Source organism: Notamacropus eugenii, chromosome 1, assembly GCF_028372415.1.
Source record: "Notamacropus eugenii isolate mMacEug1 chromosome 1, mMacEug1.pri_v2, whole genome shotgun sequence".
Lineage (NCBI taxonomy): Eukaryota > Metazoa > Chordata > Mammalia > Diprotodontia > Macropodidae > Notamacropus > Notamacropus eugenii.
Window position 1 is genome coordinate 657,900,266 of NC_092872.1, and position 16,512 is coordinate 657,916,777.

At 35.6% G+C, this 16,512-nt stretch overlaps 1 protein-coding gene across 21 annotated transcripts in view; it reads left to right on the top strand.

Moving 5' to 3' along the window:
* NRXN1 (neurexin 1) overlaps positions 1 to 16,512 on the top strand; it is a 1,424,087-nt gene that overhangs the window by 1,183,989 nt on the left and 223,586 nt on the right. For all 21 annotated transcript variants that reach the window (XM_072635587.1, XM_072635590.1, XM_072635593.1 and 18 more), the window contains one exon: positions 7,848 to 8,019. In XM_072635587.1, the coding sequence (XP_072491688.1) occupies positions 7,848 to 8,019 (172 nt within the window). The remainder of the gene's footprint in view (positions 1 to 7,847; positions 8,020 to 16,512) is intronic.

Genomic DNA, 16,512 nt, shown 5'->3' on the forward strand with positions numbered 1-16,512 from the left:
AAGGGTGGAAGAAAAGTAGAAAAAGTTATCATATTCTAAACTAGATTGTTTTCTTTATTAAAAAATCTCTCAGAAGGAATTATTTTTATTTTTGAGCAATATTTTATACCAATATATTATTTTTAAAATTAAATTTTATTTTCATGAACATTCAAGTCTTCTCTCCTTCCATACCTCTCCCCCTCCCCCCATAGGGCAACTGGCTAGTGCAGTGGATACAGCACCAGTGCAGAAGTCAGGAGGACCTGAGTTCAAATCTCACCTCAGACACTTGACACTCACTAGCTATGTGACCTTGGGCAAGTTACTTAACCCCAGTTGCCTCATCCTGCTTCATCTCCAGCCATCCTGATGAATATCTGGTCACTGGATTCAGATGGCTCTGGAGGAGAAGTGAGGCTGGTGACCTGCACAGCCCTTGCTCACTCAAAACAAAGTCAAGTGCAAGTCATGTCATTATTTCTGTGATGGCATGGTCTTCTTTGGCAACAGAGAATGAACATACACCTCTTCCCCATCCTCATTAAAAAAGAAAAACAAAACCTCTGTTACGTACATGTCTAGTCAAGCAAAATATAGTCTTACGTTGGCTTTGTCTCCTCCCTAAAATATGCTTCAAGCTCTACTTTTGAGTCCATTGCCTGCTTACCAGAAGACTTGTAGCATGTTTTATCAGGAGTCCACTGGAATTATAGTTGGTCATTGTGCTAATAAGAGTTCCTAAATCTTTCCAATCTATTTGCCTTGTAATTGTATAAATTGTTCTGATTTTGTTTACTAAATTCTGTATCAGTTCATACAAGTGTTTCTAGGTTTCTCAGAAACTATCCTCTTCACCATTTCTTACAGCAGAATAAAATTCTATCAAATTTATATATTATTTCTTATTCAGCCAATCCTCAGTTTATAGGAACCCCTTCATTTTCCAAGTCTTTGCAATCGCAAAAAAGTGCTCTCTCTCTGTATATATACATATATATGTGTATATATATTATATATATATATATATATTATGTATATATATATATATATATAAGGCCTTTTCCTCTTTCTTTGATCTCTTTGAGGTATAGAATTGATATTGATATTGCTGGGTTAAAGGGTCTGCACAGTTTTGGGGGCATAGCTGCAACTTGCTTTGCAGAATTACTGGACAAATTTACAATTCTGAACTGCATTAATCTACCTATTTTCTCACAACTTCTCCAACATTTGTCATTTTCTTTTTTCCAATCTAATGGATATGAAGTAGAACCTCAGAGTTTTAATTTATAGTTCTCTACTTACCACAGACAGAGCATCTTTTCATATGGCTCTTGATAAAATTGCTTTCTTCCTCTGAAAACTGCCTATTAATATTCTTTGGCCACTCATCAATTAAAGAATGGTTCATTCATAGAACTTTCTTTAGAGCTAGATGGCAACTTAGAGGTAACTCTTAATTTTACAGATAATGAAATTGATGCTGATGTAGGTTCAGAGATCCGTCCAAAGTCACACACCTGTCACCGATGGGGTATTCAATGGAACCCTGGGTCTCCTAATTCCTAGTCTCATTATAGATTTTTTTTTTGACTAAACAATCCTGCCTGACTTCCTAGTAGGATACTTTGTCATCGTTGTCATTTGCTCACTTGTGGATTCTGCTGGCATGTACTGTTATGAAAGCAACTAGGAAAAATATAATAATGTTTCCAGAGAAAATGAATGAGAATAGTAAAAGAGGACACATGTCATTACTGAACCTCAGATTGTCTAGCATGTATACTATTGCAGTCATTATTCTGTTGCACCTTGTAAAGGTTAAGGAGCAGACATGGTACAGTACTTCTCTGTGGGCTAATTTGATCAGCGATCTCCCTTTCCTTCAGATTAAAAAAAAAAAAAAGATGTAAGTAGCATGACTCCATTGAAAGCACTGTATGCTAGCTGTATGGAGAAATAAAGATGTACTTGGTGTTGCTAATTATAGTACACCATGCCCTGAACTAAGTTCCAGAAAATCCTCCTTAATAAGAACTTTCTCATTCTTAAGGGTATCATCCTAATTCTCAAGCTATCACTTTCAAAATTAACCATTCAGGTTCTGTGTTTCTTACATTCTAACTAGATTGATGACTTTCAGAAAACTGGCCTGTAACCTAATATATTGAGCTACTAATATTTATATGGTATTTTAATGTTTCCAAAGGGCTTTAAATAAATTCTTGTTTGAGCAGCACAATAACCCTGTGTTACTACAGGTGTTACTATCTCTGTTTTGCAGAGAGCCAAACTTAAGCTCGTGGCAGTTGTGAATTGTCAAGGTCATATAGCTGGGAGATGAAATTTTAACTCATAACTTCCTTTCGCCTAATCCACTACAGTTTTATGCTACTAATAGATGCCTTACAAAGGTAGAACATATATGTTGATGATATTTTCCTCCTGAACAGGGACCATGCAACATGACAGATATTCTCATTTGGGGAATTGGATGAAGACAGAAATGCCAGGACACAACAAGGCCACATTTTGGAAAATTGCTCTTGCTTACCCAAGAAGAAGAAGAAAATCGTTTGATAGCTTCTTATTTAAACTACCTTGGTATCGAGTTATCAAGAATAATTTTTTCCTTTGCACTTAGAGTGACAGCATGGTATGATGTATAGAGAGCTGGCCTTGAGTCTAGGAAGGCTTGGCCTCGAGGTTAGCCTCTGAAACATACCAACTGTGTGACTGTAGGCAAACTAGTTAAATTCCAAGAGTTCCAGCCAATTCTCTAAGACTTTAAGTTATGGAGAAGGCTACAATCTGCATTGGTAGAGGAAGTTTCCTAATATGCTTGAAGTACCCATCCCACTTATGCAGACTGTGCCAAAAAGCTAACTTCTAGAGACTGTGGCATTTAAGAAGTTTGAAAGACATAATTTCATTTTTATTAATGATGCCAGCATTTTAATAAAACAAGGAAGGTAATCTCAAATGCCTTATACCTTATGTGTAATGACTTATATGCACTTGAAAGAGGGGTGTTCGTGAGGGTGACAATCAGTTCTAATTGTTTTACAATTAATGAGAGAATGAATATTACAATGAGGGACTGAGGGTAACAACATGTCAAAGAGAGGCTATCCTTATACAAAGACCAACCCCTGTCTTGGGTCATATATTCAAAGAATCTATATCCTCAACCCAAACCTGAGCAGAAGGGAGTTTCACCTTAAATTAGAAGTTTGATCTAGTTGGATGGAGGAGCAATCCCCAGGAGGAGGAGAGTCTTAATTCTATCTTCCATCAGCCCTGTCCTTGAGAAACTGGACAAACAAATAATACAGGGAAAAATGCTTGGGTCTCCCCAATTTTAGTAATTGGCTATTAATATGAGAGAGAAATAATCATTTCTCTGAAGTGAATTACCCTCTAAGATTTGCACCCAGAACCTCTGAGGCCCAATGAGTCCTTTCCATAACTCAATGAAGAATTCCAATTTAAGATCCCATTACGGACAAACTTCTTTGTCAAGCCAAATTATGAATTATTGTACCTAGAAGCTTCTTGCTTCTTCTTCCTTATCTTCATTTAAATAACAGTTATATTGGGTTTATTGTCTTTTCTCTGATTGAAGTGTTCCTATCTCTTACTATTTTCATATTTTCAACTGGTCCCCTGCAAGTCCCTTTGGTCCTTGGGAAAGTTTAAGAAAATGGAGAGCTGAGGAGGAAAAAAAAGTTCTAACATTTTCCCCAGAAGGCTCAGCCTATCAACGTTAACTTTTCCTATCACCTTGCTTCTGGCCTTAAAGAACCCTTAAAAAACTCTTTTGACAGATTGTGAAGAGGTGAGGGAAAGAAGGAAGCTTGTCCATATCTACCTTTGGTGCCATGACTGCTCCCTTTCTCTAGTGATGAAATGTACTGTGAGGCAGTTCTTAAAGAGTTACCACACAGTCCACACTGTGAAAATCAGCTCACTAGACCAGTAGCAGGCCTCTTTCTCATTTCTTGCCCAGGCCAGAACTTAGGTCCCCCTAGTTTCATCTTTTGCCTAAGAACCTTTAGTTCCATTAGAAACTCCTGCCTCCCCTCTCACCAACCTACCATGCTCAGTTTGGCTATCGCTCTACCTCTACAGCACTATGAAGCCCTACCCATCATTGCCTCCTTCCTCACAAGAATTCAGTGGCTGACAAGTAACTCTTAAATTTCTTGGCCTGGAACAAATTTCCCTGCCCTTGGGCAAAGTCACTGTCCCAACACCAATACTTGCAGGCCCATCTTCTGACAATACTTCTCTGTCTGTTTTTATTCAATTGTTACTGCTATACTCACCCTGGTCTTGCCCAGCCTCCCCACTTTTCTAATCTTTTCCTCATTGCTGTTAGCTGAAGTTGTGGGAAATGGCCTCCCAAAGTAACCTGGTACATCTCTATGTACATACACAAATATTCATGACTTTGTAAGTTTAACACACACAGCATCAGGATGTTGCGTGCTCTAGGAAATAGTGAATCTTATTTTCAAAACTTTAGATAGCACCCTTTGAATAGATGATCTATTTCTCAATGAATTATTTTGCAAAAGGTTATTACAACTATGCATGAAACTGCAGTGCCCATTCCAGTAATCTTCATGTTCTTTTCACGGTGTCAAACTTTATATTTCTCTTTTAACTTGGTTTATTAATATAGTCCTTATTCAGAAATGAGTTTTTGTGGGGGGGAAATCAATAATTACCTTTGTCACTATTTATTTAATGAATGTATTGAAAGACTCCATCAAATTATAAAGGCCTCGTTACTGATATCTTTATAATAGATTTTTAAAATTATGGTGTGAGCCAGTTATCCATTTCAAAGAAGACACAATGGAGAGATCAGCACATGCCCAAAGAAATTACTCCTGATTTCACTAATGCAATATTCATGAGAATTCTGTGAACATGATCACATTTAATCCTAGAAAATAAGAATAAAAATGAACACTTTTAAATTCTAATTATCTCTTAGTTGCAAAGTTCAGAAATTGTTATTGTTTCTATAATCGAGATGACTCAGAATCTTGTCAACACAGACTAGATAGAGGGAGCTAGGTGATGCAGTTTTATAGAGTGCAGGGCATAGAGTCAAGAAGACCTGAGTTCAAGTTTGACTACAAATGTTTACTAGTTATGTGACCCTGAGTAACTTAACTTCTGTTTGCCTCAGTTTCCTCTACTCTAAAATTGGGATAAGAACAGTCCCAAGGATTGTTGAGAGGATCAAATGAGATAATTTTAGCATAGTGCTCGACACATAGTAGGTGCTTAATAAATCTTTATTGCCCTTCTTCCAACACATCAAAGTACGAGTAGAAATGCAAATTCCAAAAACAAGTCACCCATATTGATCCTACTGATGTACATCATATGAATCTATTCCCTTTGTAGTCTGTATGAATTACTTCTTGATTTTTCTTTGGAGAAAAACAAAATCTTTCCCCAAGAACTCCAGTAACCTACAGGGCAATAAGGAATGATATTTATCTCATCCCTACATGGTTTTAATTTCAGTGAGGTCTCTCTATTTTGAAAACTTTTCAATCCACGGAGTTTGAAATTTATAAATATTCAATATGATGAAGACCTCTATTAAAGAGTATTGTTCTTCAGTGTTTATGTGTGATGTCTGCATGGTTGTGAGAAGCAGTGCTTTTTTATTTAATTAATAATGCTCCAGTTCTAGCAATTGATTTGTTGAATTTTCAAGAATAGTTTGGAGTCTGTATTTGTAGCCTGGAGATTTGTCTGTTAGTTTATGGTATTTAATGCTAATCACCTGATTCTATCTTTTGAGGTAGAAGCTGTTATTTTGTGTATGAGTGACTTGCAATGATATGGCAGAAAGGTATCCTTTTCCCCATTTATTTACACAAATCTTCATGACGTCCATTTTTTTCAAAGTTTCTTTGTTGACATATTATAGGTTAGGTTCAAACTGACATTGCTCATAGAGTTCTTTGGCTTCCATTATCATATCTTAGTTTAGCTGTTCCATAGGCTTCATCCATAAATGAATCATTGTCAGTCACTTTTGACAAATCCAATAGTGATAAACCTTTAACTATTGCTTTGGGAAGAGAGGTTTGTTGGCTCCAAAATAATTTCTGTAAAATTTTAACCTGTTTATCATGGGCTCTTAGGAGTTGAATAAAAGAACTAAGATTTAGCCTCATCATGTGCAGGTTCAGTGAAAGTATCCCTGGTACAACTCCAGTAACAGAAAAATGGGGGGGGATATATACACATGTGTGTGTACATATACACATATGTATATATGTACACATATACATATAGATGTATACACACATATACATATATACTTAAAGGCAGTTAAGTGGCACAGTAGAGTGCCAAGCCTGAAGGCAGGAAATCTCTGATTTCAAATGTGTCCTCAGATACTTACTAGCTGTGTGACCCTGGGCAAGTCACTTAACCCTGTTTCTCTCAGTTTCCTCCTCTGTAAAATGATCCAGAGAAGGAAATGGCAAACTACTCCAGTATCTTTGCCAAGAAAACCCCAAATGGAGTCACAAAGAGTCAGATACCACTGAAACAACTGAACAAGAATAATGTACATACTTACATATGTATATAGACATACCTCAATTTATTCCCATACAATATTGATCTCAGATGGGATATAGAAAAATTAGGAAGTTATTTTTAAACACACTGTCATAATTCTCCCCTCCCTAAAGGAAAACAAGCGAATGGGCAAATTTCATTAATACCTTTTTTTTTTCTAAATCCAAGAAAGCAAACTTTATTTTTCTATGTCAAACATTTCTTCACTTAAAGTGTTTTGATTTTTTCTTCTATAATTAAGTAATAGATATATTTTAATAGCTCTCTCCTAGTTCTTTTATCTCATAGAAAATGACAGACCTTGATCCCCAAGGGGATAGGGTTAAAACATGAGGAAATGAACAAAGAAATGGATGAGGAGAGAGTGTCGACATCAAAATGGTTAAGCAGAATGCTCTACTAAAATGAAACCAAAGAGTCTAGTGGGCCACAGTAGTTCAGGTAGACATTCTGTTCTCTAGCAATAGTTAAAAGAATAGAGGGGGTCAAAAAATGCCATAGGCATTGCATCTGCCTAAGAGAGAAATATTTCCTTCACATCTATTTACATCTGTGTAACTTCATATTTTGGAAGAAAGACCATTAGACTGAAAGTCAAGAGATTTGGCTTCTTGTGCGTGTTCTGTAATCCTGAAGAAATCACTTCACCTCTCTGTGCCTCAATTTCTTCATTTCTAAATGATAGGGTTGAATTAGAGGGTATCGAGGCTCCCCACTATCATGTAATGGTTCTATAAACAATGACCACATTGCCTGTATTTGTATATACTTAAATACAAGTGCAGTAAACATACATAAGTTCTTGCCAGTTAGGTATAAATAAATGTTATTACTCTAATTTCACCAGTTATTAAGAAAAATAATTTCAAACCTCGTTTTTCTTGCTGTGGAAATGAAAGAAGTTACATGAAAGGTCCTATGTATAAAGTCCATGAAAAGATGCCTGTTTACTTGGGCAATCATTCTCCTCAGTGGAAACCTCTGGGAAAAGAAGACAAATTAATTCCCTTGAAAAATTCTGATTTGGAATATCAATTATCCATGAAAGAGATGCCCCAGACTTAGCAAAATGTCAAGAACCTTATCTCCATGGTATGTGACTCTTCAGAAGTGAAATATAAAAAGAAAAGCTGTTATTAGAAGCACTTTGTAATACACCACACTGCATATATGTCATTCTTATCAAATAACAACTAATTAGCATTACTTCCTTCTGATTTCCTTTCCTTTCTTCTCATTTCTAGCACCAGGGAAAGATTGGAGTTAAATTTAATGTCGGAACAGATGACATCGCCATCGAAGAGGCCAATGCAATCATTAATGATGGGAAATACCATGTAGTCCGTTTCACAAGAAGTGGTGGTAACGCTACGTTACAGGTGGACAGCTGGCCAGTGATCGAGCGTTATCCTGCAGGTAAGGCAGTGAATATGTATTTGTGAATGACTTTATGAAGAAAAAATAAAAGGCGACAAACGCTGTTTTGCGTCCGTTTCACCAAATTCCAGATATTCTGAGAAACCATCAAATACTAATTGAAAAGTTAGGGTCATTTGAATGTAATGCTAAGCTAAACTGTTCTGGACACAGTGTGTAGTAATGGCATCGCATAAGGGAAACTGAAGGCACACTTTATCTTCTGTAAAATTCAAAACATCATTGAAATCAGAGAAATGTAAACCTAAAAGACACAACAATGTTAAAGCTCTTTTTATTGATGGTTAAACATTTAAACATTAAACAAAGGGAAGGTTTTGACAAAAGTAAGAGTAAATTAAAAACAAAACTTATTGGGAAAATATCATAAATGTTCTCTTGGAGGAAACGTATCTATTATTTTGATGCAAATTGCTGAAAAATCACAAAAATTAGGGAGGGCCACCGACCAATGATGAAAAAGCATCTAATATTAATAGTTATTCATAATTAGTTTAAAGTAAATTTATTTAAATGCAACCTGCATTCTCTGTCACACAACCACAGTGTTCACAGGGAGCAAGTGTGCACCATTGTTATTCACTTCACATGTAAAATGTACTTCTTGTTTCAAATAAGCACTGGATCAGAATTAATGATTTGAAAATCACCATGATGCTATTGACTAAATTTGTCAGTTCCACGCTATTAAAAAAAAAAAAGCATTCTTAAGCAGAAATGTAAGCAAAGTTTACTTTTAGTTGCACATTTTCTGCCTCTTTAAAAACCCACCTAACTTACCACAGCCATAGTTTATTTAAAAGAAATAACTTGAATTATCTATTCGGAGAGGATTAGCATTTGATTTCAAGGGTCTCCTCTCTCATGTTTGAGTGCAAATTCTGCCCCTCATACATTCTCTTGATTCCCTTACTGTCTCATAGACAGTATAATCAAATAACAATCCACAAGAATACACACAGAAGAGAAATAAACTTGTTTAAAAACAAAGTGAAAGAAAACAGTTTTAAAGTCAGAATTATAAAGCTGGTCCCAGGAACCAGTCTAACATGCCCAGGATGATCAATCAGGATTGTTTTCCCCTTGTCTAGGAAGTTAGTTAAATAATTGAAATCAATTTGCTTTCATACTATAATCAATATGGTGCAGACTATAAGAAGAATGATTTTAAAAACATCTAAACTAAGCCAGGATTAAATGTAGTTTTCTGAAAAAAAAATTAAATATGTCATATATTTAGAGACTGTATTTTCACATAAAAATAAGGGATAGGCAATCTTTTGTTACCCCATATATATTTTTAAAAGAGAAAAGGAAGAAAATGAGAGAAGAGAAGAGAAAGCATTGCTCTAGAGAGAAGACAAGTCCTTGTCAGTTGAAATTGTCATGTGGTAGTTTGGTACTGTTAATAGAGAACAGGGACCATTGGAACCTAGGGATGGCTAGAGATTCTATAGACTGGAATAGACTAACTGATATATAATAGTTAGATGGATATAAAGGTATCATTTCAAGGTAATCATCATTCTAACTCTGTGGATAAAAGGGGAAATAATAATGGATGCTGGCATGTAGAAACACAGTAGAGCACCCTTCAATCAAAGCTTTATGTACTTAGGGCTACAGCATATGTTAGGCTGTTTATTACAATTGTTTTTTGGAGAGATAGTCAAGAGCAGGGGAGAAATTGTATTTTCTCATCAGTTTCTAAATAGATAGCAGGATTCTCCAAACTGGGGATCATTAGCCCTTTATGGTATTAATGGAAATGCTGGTGACATTGTATTTTCTGTAGTAATATTTAGTAGTACTTGACAGAGCATTATTTGGTTGATTATTACCTCACATTTATATGGAACTTTATACATATTATATGACTTGATCCTCACCACAACTCTAAAAGTCATTCTTTTTATCCTGTCTTGCAGATAAGGAAATTAAAGCTCAGACAGTTTAAGCAACTTATTTGAGGTCACACAGATAGTAGAGATCTAGAGGGAGATTTAAATCCAGCTCTTCTTGAGCCAAAGTATAGCACTCCATTCAGGATGCTGTGCTTAATTCTTATAAAGAAACTGGGCTGAGCACTTTGGAGATGTAAAGTGTGAGAGGCACTAACTACCCTCAGGAAACTTATATTCTAGATGAAGATACTAGGCATATATTATTTATACATAAACATATGTAAAGAACATTCATGCGCCAACATCATTATTTGCAAATTATCTTATTTTTAACCAATCTGTATGTATATCAGGATAGTACTGTGACAATAACTATGGAAAGCAAGTTTAAAAGACCTTCTGCTATAGCTATACCACAAAGTCAAACCTCAATAAAAAATTTACAGAGTTTCTGTATTCATATTACAGAGTTCATATTACAATTTTCTAAAACTAGCATTTTGCTGTTGTTGGAGTTTGTTTTTAGTTTCATGCTTAGCAGTGAGAACTAGCACATCACTTTAGAAAATGGGTTTGTGGTATAACTATTTTTAATTTGAGATTTGTCATTAAAAAGACATTGTTACACTTTGGAATGGGTTACTGAACTGAAGCACTCAATACCACGTCCTCTCATCAGAGGGCAGGAACTAATGAAGAATCTTCAGGTCTCCTTAAAGTGCTTGCACTGAAAAATATAGGTAATAAAGGTTGAAATTAGCAATTAGGCATGACACTCAACCTTCCATTATTGGGCATTGTGGTGAGCGCATTTCTATGAAGCAATACATCTGGCAAGTCCAGTGGGTCTTTAATGAAATGTGCCCAAACCATTGACCAGCAACATCATCCCTAATTGTCTGGAAGACTTTCTTATAGCAGCTAATTGTTATGAGTAGATTTTATTCTCTTTGGAGTATATGCAATGCTGCTATAGGTAAATAATACTCACTCGTAGAATAAACATAGAATTTTCTGAACACCGAATCTGCTTTCCTAAGCACAAATTAAAGGAAAGAATATGTCATGATGCACTTAAAAATGGGGAAAAGCTCTTTATTGGAATTTACCATTTAAACTCTGAAGCAGAATGCATCACTAAACCCTGAATTGGTCCTAATTTGAATTCCCTACTCAAAGTTTTGCTCTGTCAATAAAAATAGACCTCTTCTCATAATACTAAATCGTGAAGCTTAACATCATTTGGGTTGCTATGCTTAATAATTCTTCAGATAAATCACAATTAACACTTCAATGTAACTCACAACTTCTAAAAGAAAAAAAGAAAGGAAAAAACCCATCATGTAACATAATAAGAGGAACCCTTTGTGTTCTGTACCACAATGTCAAAAATGCACTTTCTGTAAACAAGTACGCAGATAAAATTAATAAACATTTATTGAGTACCTATTATATGTAAAGCTTTGGGGCTCCTAGGTATTGATAGAGCATCTCACTCAGAATTAGAAAGACCTCAGCTCTTATCCTGACTCAGAAATTTACTAGCCACATGACACTGGGCAAGACATTTAACCTCTCCCATCCTCGGTTGCCTCATCTGTAAAATGTTATAATACTAATGCCAACCTCAGCATGTTAATCTGAGGATAAAATGAGATAATATGTATAGTTTTGAAAACCTTAAAGTACCACATAAATATTAGATATTGTTACTATTTAAAGTATATTTCTTGCCACCAGGAAGGGTACAGGCTACTTACTGAGAAAAGGTATAAACACCAAAAATTAAATAACAATAAATACAAAGATCCAAGAATTGTTGTGATGGATTATCAAATGGTTAGTGCAAATTCCAGTAGAATATAAAATCTTTAAGGGCAAAAGTATTTGTTCTTTGTGTGATACCAAACTACATGTTTAATAAATATTGAATTTGTTACACTGAGGAAAAGACAATATACTTCCAAAATCTGCTATTAGACACTAGTGTTTGTTGAATTGAATAAGGAGCAATAAGTACTTTTAGTTTAGAAGAGGAAAGGATCTCAGTGGGCTGGAGTGGTCTAGGAAGCATTCATTTAGAAAGAATGCATTGATCTGGGCTTTAAAGGATGAGCCGGATTTGGATCCACTGAGATGAGTGAGGAAATCATTCCAAGTGGAAAAGCTCTACACAGGCTAATGAAGTTCAGGGAATGCTTCTTTTGAGGTTAGCTAGAATCCCTAACCTCTAAGGTATGGCAAGTACAAGTTAGTTTGGAAAAATTTTCTTTTTTAAGATATTAAAAGGGTTAATTTACAAATCCTAAATCTGTTTCTACATGTGAAAGATGGCAAAATGTTCTGAGTCTTTTTATAAAGGCTCTGTAGTGAGGTGGGGGCAACCAGGGTGATAAAGGGTTTTATTATCTTTCCATGAAAGTCCTGTTTGAGGAAAAGAGGAATATTGAGTCCAGAGAAGAGAAGACCATGATAGCCATCCTCTGGTCCTTCAGAGATTATCATGTAGAAGAAGTATTATCTTTGTTCTACTTGACCCCAAAGGGCAGAACTAGGATCAGTGGGAGGAAGTTAAAAGGGACAAATTTAGATGTTCCAAGCAATTGGAATCCTTAAAAAGTGGAACGGAATATTTTAAGTGGTAGTAGAGTCTCCTTCACTAGAGATCTTCAAATTAAGTTAATGAACATATGGAAAGCATTTTACAGACTATAAAGTGCTATGTTGATGATGATGATGATGATGATGATGATGATGATGATGATGATGATGATGATGATGATTTTTATCAAAGGGCTTGATGATTATGCATTGAGTAAGTTGGGGAGGAGACAGTTTTTAACTTGGGATCCACAGAGATCTGTGGATAGATTTCAGGGGGTTCATGAACTTGAATGGGGAAAAATTATATTCTTCTTTTCACTAACTCCTAACTAAAATTTAGGATTTCTTTCAATTATTTAAAAACATTCTGGGAAGGGACCTACAGGCTTCACTAGGCTGCTGAAAGGGTACATGATATGAAAAAACTTTAGAAACACCTGGCCTAGAAAGACTCTTAAGTTCCTTCAAATTTCAAGATACTATGTTTTCTATGCTGTTTATCAACTACTGATGTCCAAATCTAGGCAATTTAAATTATAATAACATTAAATATCCATTATGTGCCAAACATTGTGTTTAACACTGAGAAGGCAAATTCAATTCCTGCCCTTTAGAAGCACACACACTTAATAGGGGATGAAACATATGCACATGTTGGGTGCCAATGGGTACTGGCTGACTCAGTAGTTCTCCGTTAGCCTTTTACTTAGTTCACTTTAAAACAGATAGTGTAGAGGCAAATCTGTCTCTCATAGCACTGTAGAATCCAGGATTTTGAGAACCAGAAGGTGCTTTGAAACCTAATCCATTCGTTTCAGTTTGTCAGTTTGCATATTGCTCAGTGCAGTTCTCATCATCCCTCAGCTATTTAATGATGAAGACAGAACCAAAGCCCTATTCTTCTGGCAACTTATTTCTCTATTCTTTCACTCTCCTACCCTGGTTGACATGTGAACAAAGAGATGCCTTTAGATCTGACTTTTTATATTAATTAATTTATTTTTAGTTTTCGACATTCCTTTCCACAAGATTTTGAGTTTTAGATTGTTTCCCTATCTCTTCCCTTCTCCAGTTCCAATATGGTATATATTCTGATTACCCCTTCCCCCCATCTGCCCTCCTTTTTATGTCCTCCCCTTATTACTTTCCCCCTTACTTTCTTGTAGTGCAATATAGATTTCTATACCCTATTGTCTATATATCTTATTTCCCAGTTGAATGTAAAACCAGTTTTTAACATTTGTTTTTAAAACTTTGAGTTCCAAATTCTCTCCCTTCTTCCCTCCCCACCCACCCTCATTGAGAAGGCAAACACTTCAATATAGGTTATACATGTGTAGTTATGCAAAACACTTCCATAATAGTCATGTTGTGAAAGACTAACTATATCTCCCTCCATCCTATCTTGCCCCCTATTATTCTATTTTCATCTTTGACTCTGTCACTTTTCAAAAATGTTTGCTTTTGACTATCCCATTCCCCAATCTGCCCTTCCTTCTATCATTCACCCACCCTTATCTCCTTTCCCCTTACTTTCCTGTAGGGTAAGATACACAATTGAGTATGTGTATTATTCTCTTCTTAAGCCAAATCCGATGAGAGTGAAGTTCACTCATTCTCTCTCACTTCCCCGCTTTCCCCCCCATTGTGAAACCTTCTCTTGCCTCTTTTATATGAGATAATTTACCCCATTCTGTCTCTCTCTTTTTCCTCCCAATATATTCCTCTCTAACCCCTTAATTTTACATTTTAGATATCATTCCTTCATATTCAACTCACCCTGTGCCATCTATCTATCTATCTATCTATCTATCTATCTATCTATCTATCTCTCTCTCTCTCTCTCTCTCTCTCTCTCTCTATCTATCTATCTATCTATCTATCTATCTATCTATCTATCTATCTATCTATCTATCTATCTATCTATCTACCTACCTACCTACCTACCTACCTATCTATCTCCTCCAACTATCCTAATACTGAGAAAGGTCTCAAGAGTTACAAATATCTTTCTATTTAGGAATTTGAGAAGTTCAACTTTATTAAGTCCCTTATAATTTCTATTTCCTGTTCACCTTTTCATGCTTCTCTTAATTCTTGTATCTGAAAGTCAAATTTTCTATTCAACTCTGTTCTTTTCATCAAGAATACTTGAAAGTCCTCTATTTCATTGAAATTCCATTTTCCTCCTGAAGTATTACACTCAGTTTTGTTGGGTAGGTGATTCTTGGTTTTAATCCTACCTCCTCTGACTTCCAGAATATCATATTCCAAGCCCTTTGTTCCCTTAATGTGGAAGCTGCTAGATCTTGTGTTATCCTGATTGTTTTTCCACAGTACTTAAATTGTTTATTTCTGGCTGCTTGCAATATTTTCTCCTTTACCTGGGAACTCTGGAATTTGGCTACCATATTCCTAGGAGTTTTCCTTTGGGGATCTCTTTCAGGAGGTGATCAATTTATTCTTTCAATTTCTATATTATCCTCTGGTTCTAGAATATCAGGGCAGTTTTCCTTGATAATTTCTTGAAAGACAATGTCTAGGCTATTTTTTTGATCATGACTTTCAGGTAGTCCAATAATTTTTAAATTATCTCTCCTGGATCCATTTTCCAAGTCAACAATTTTTCCAATGAGCTATTTCACATTGTCTTCTATTTTTTCATTCTTTTGGTTCTGTGTCATAATTTCTTGATTTCTCATAAAGTCATTAGTTTCCATTTAGTGCATTCTAATTTTGAAGGAATTATTTTCTTCAGTGAGACTTTGGACCTCCTTTTCCATTTATCCCATCCTGCTTTTTAAGGCATCCTTCTCTTCATTGGCTTTTTGAACCTCTTTTACCATTTGAGTTAGTCTACTTTTAAGGTATTATTTTCTTCAGTATTTTTTTAGGTCTCCTTTTGCAAGCTGTGACTCATTTTTCATGATTTTCTTGCATCACTCTCATTTCTCTTTCCAATTTTTCCTCCACTTCTCTTACTCAATTTTCAAAATCCTTTTTGAGCTCTTCCATGGCCTGATACCAATTCATATTTTTCTTGGAAGCTTTTCATATGGGAGCTTTCACTTTGTTGCCTTCTGGTTCTATGTTTTGATTTCCCTTTTCACCAAAGTAAAATTCTATAGTTTGATATTTTCCCCTCTGTTTGCTCATCTTCTCAGCCAAATATTTGACTTTCTAACTCTTTGTCAAGGATGGAATTTGCTTCCAATGGAGGTCAAGGTGGTGGTGGGTATGCAGTCGCAGGGCATGATGCCTTACCATCTGTGAGCCCAGAATTCTGGAAGCTGCTGCTACTACTCCTGCCAGGGCCACCTTCTCCTCTGCTCCTGGGCCAGAGCTGGACCCCAGCTGGACCATCCCCTTCCCTCAATTATAGGACATCAAAACTATTGCCTGATATTTAAGGAGCCTAGTAGCTATTGCACTGCTATACCTATTAACTTCTAAATAATATTACTGAAGTTGAATATTGATTTTTCCTAACTCAGGTTAGAAGTTTCATGAGAACAAACCATAAAGATTAATGGATTGCTACTATATTGGTGCTACAACAGCACTAATAACACTTCTCTATTTACAACATTTTATAAATATACAGATGCATATTTTAGACATTGTTGCATGACTAAAGAGACAGAAGAGGCTATTGTCCCTAGCAGGTAAGAACTATTAAAAGACTTTTTATAGTTAGAAGGGAAAGGATGGCTGTATTTAGTTTAAAAGACTAGTGTAAGTGAAGTTATATTAGTGATCAAATAATTTTTATGGAATCCTTGCATTCTATGTTATTTTGTTTTTCATAGACCTAATAAAAGGACCTAAGAGGGACAAAGCGTAGCAAACCAGCACAAACAAATTTGTTTCATCCTTTATAGTCAGAGTCTAGTAAAACCTTTTCTTGTTCCATCTTCCCGGAAGAATTTTCATGTACCATTACAGAGTGCTGGTTTGTGAGGGT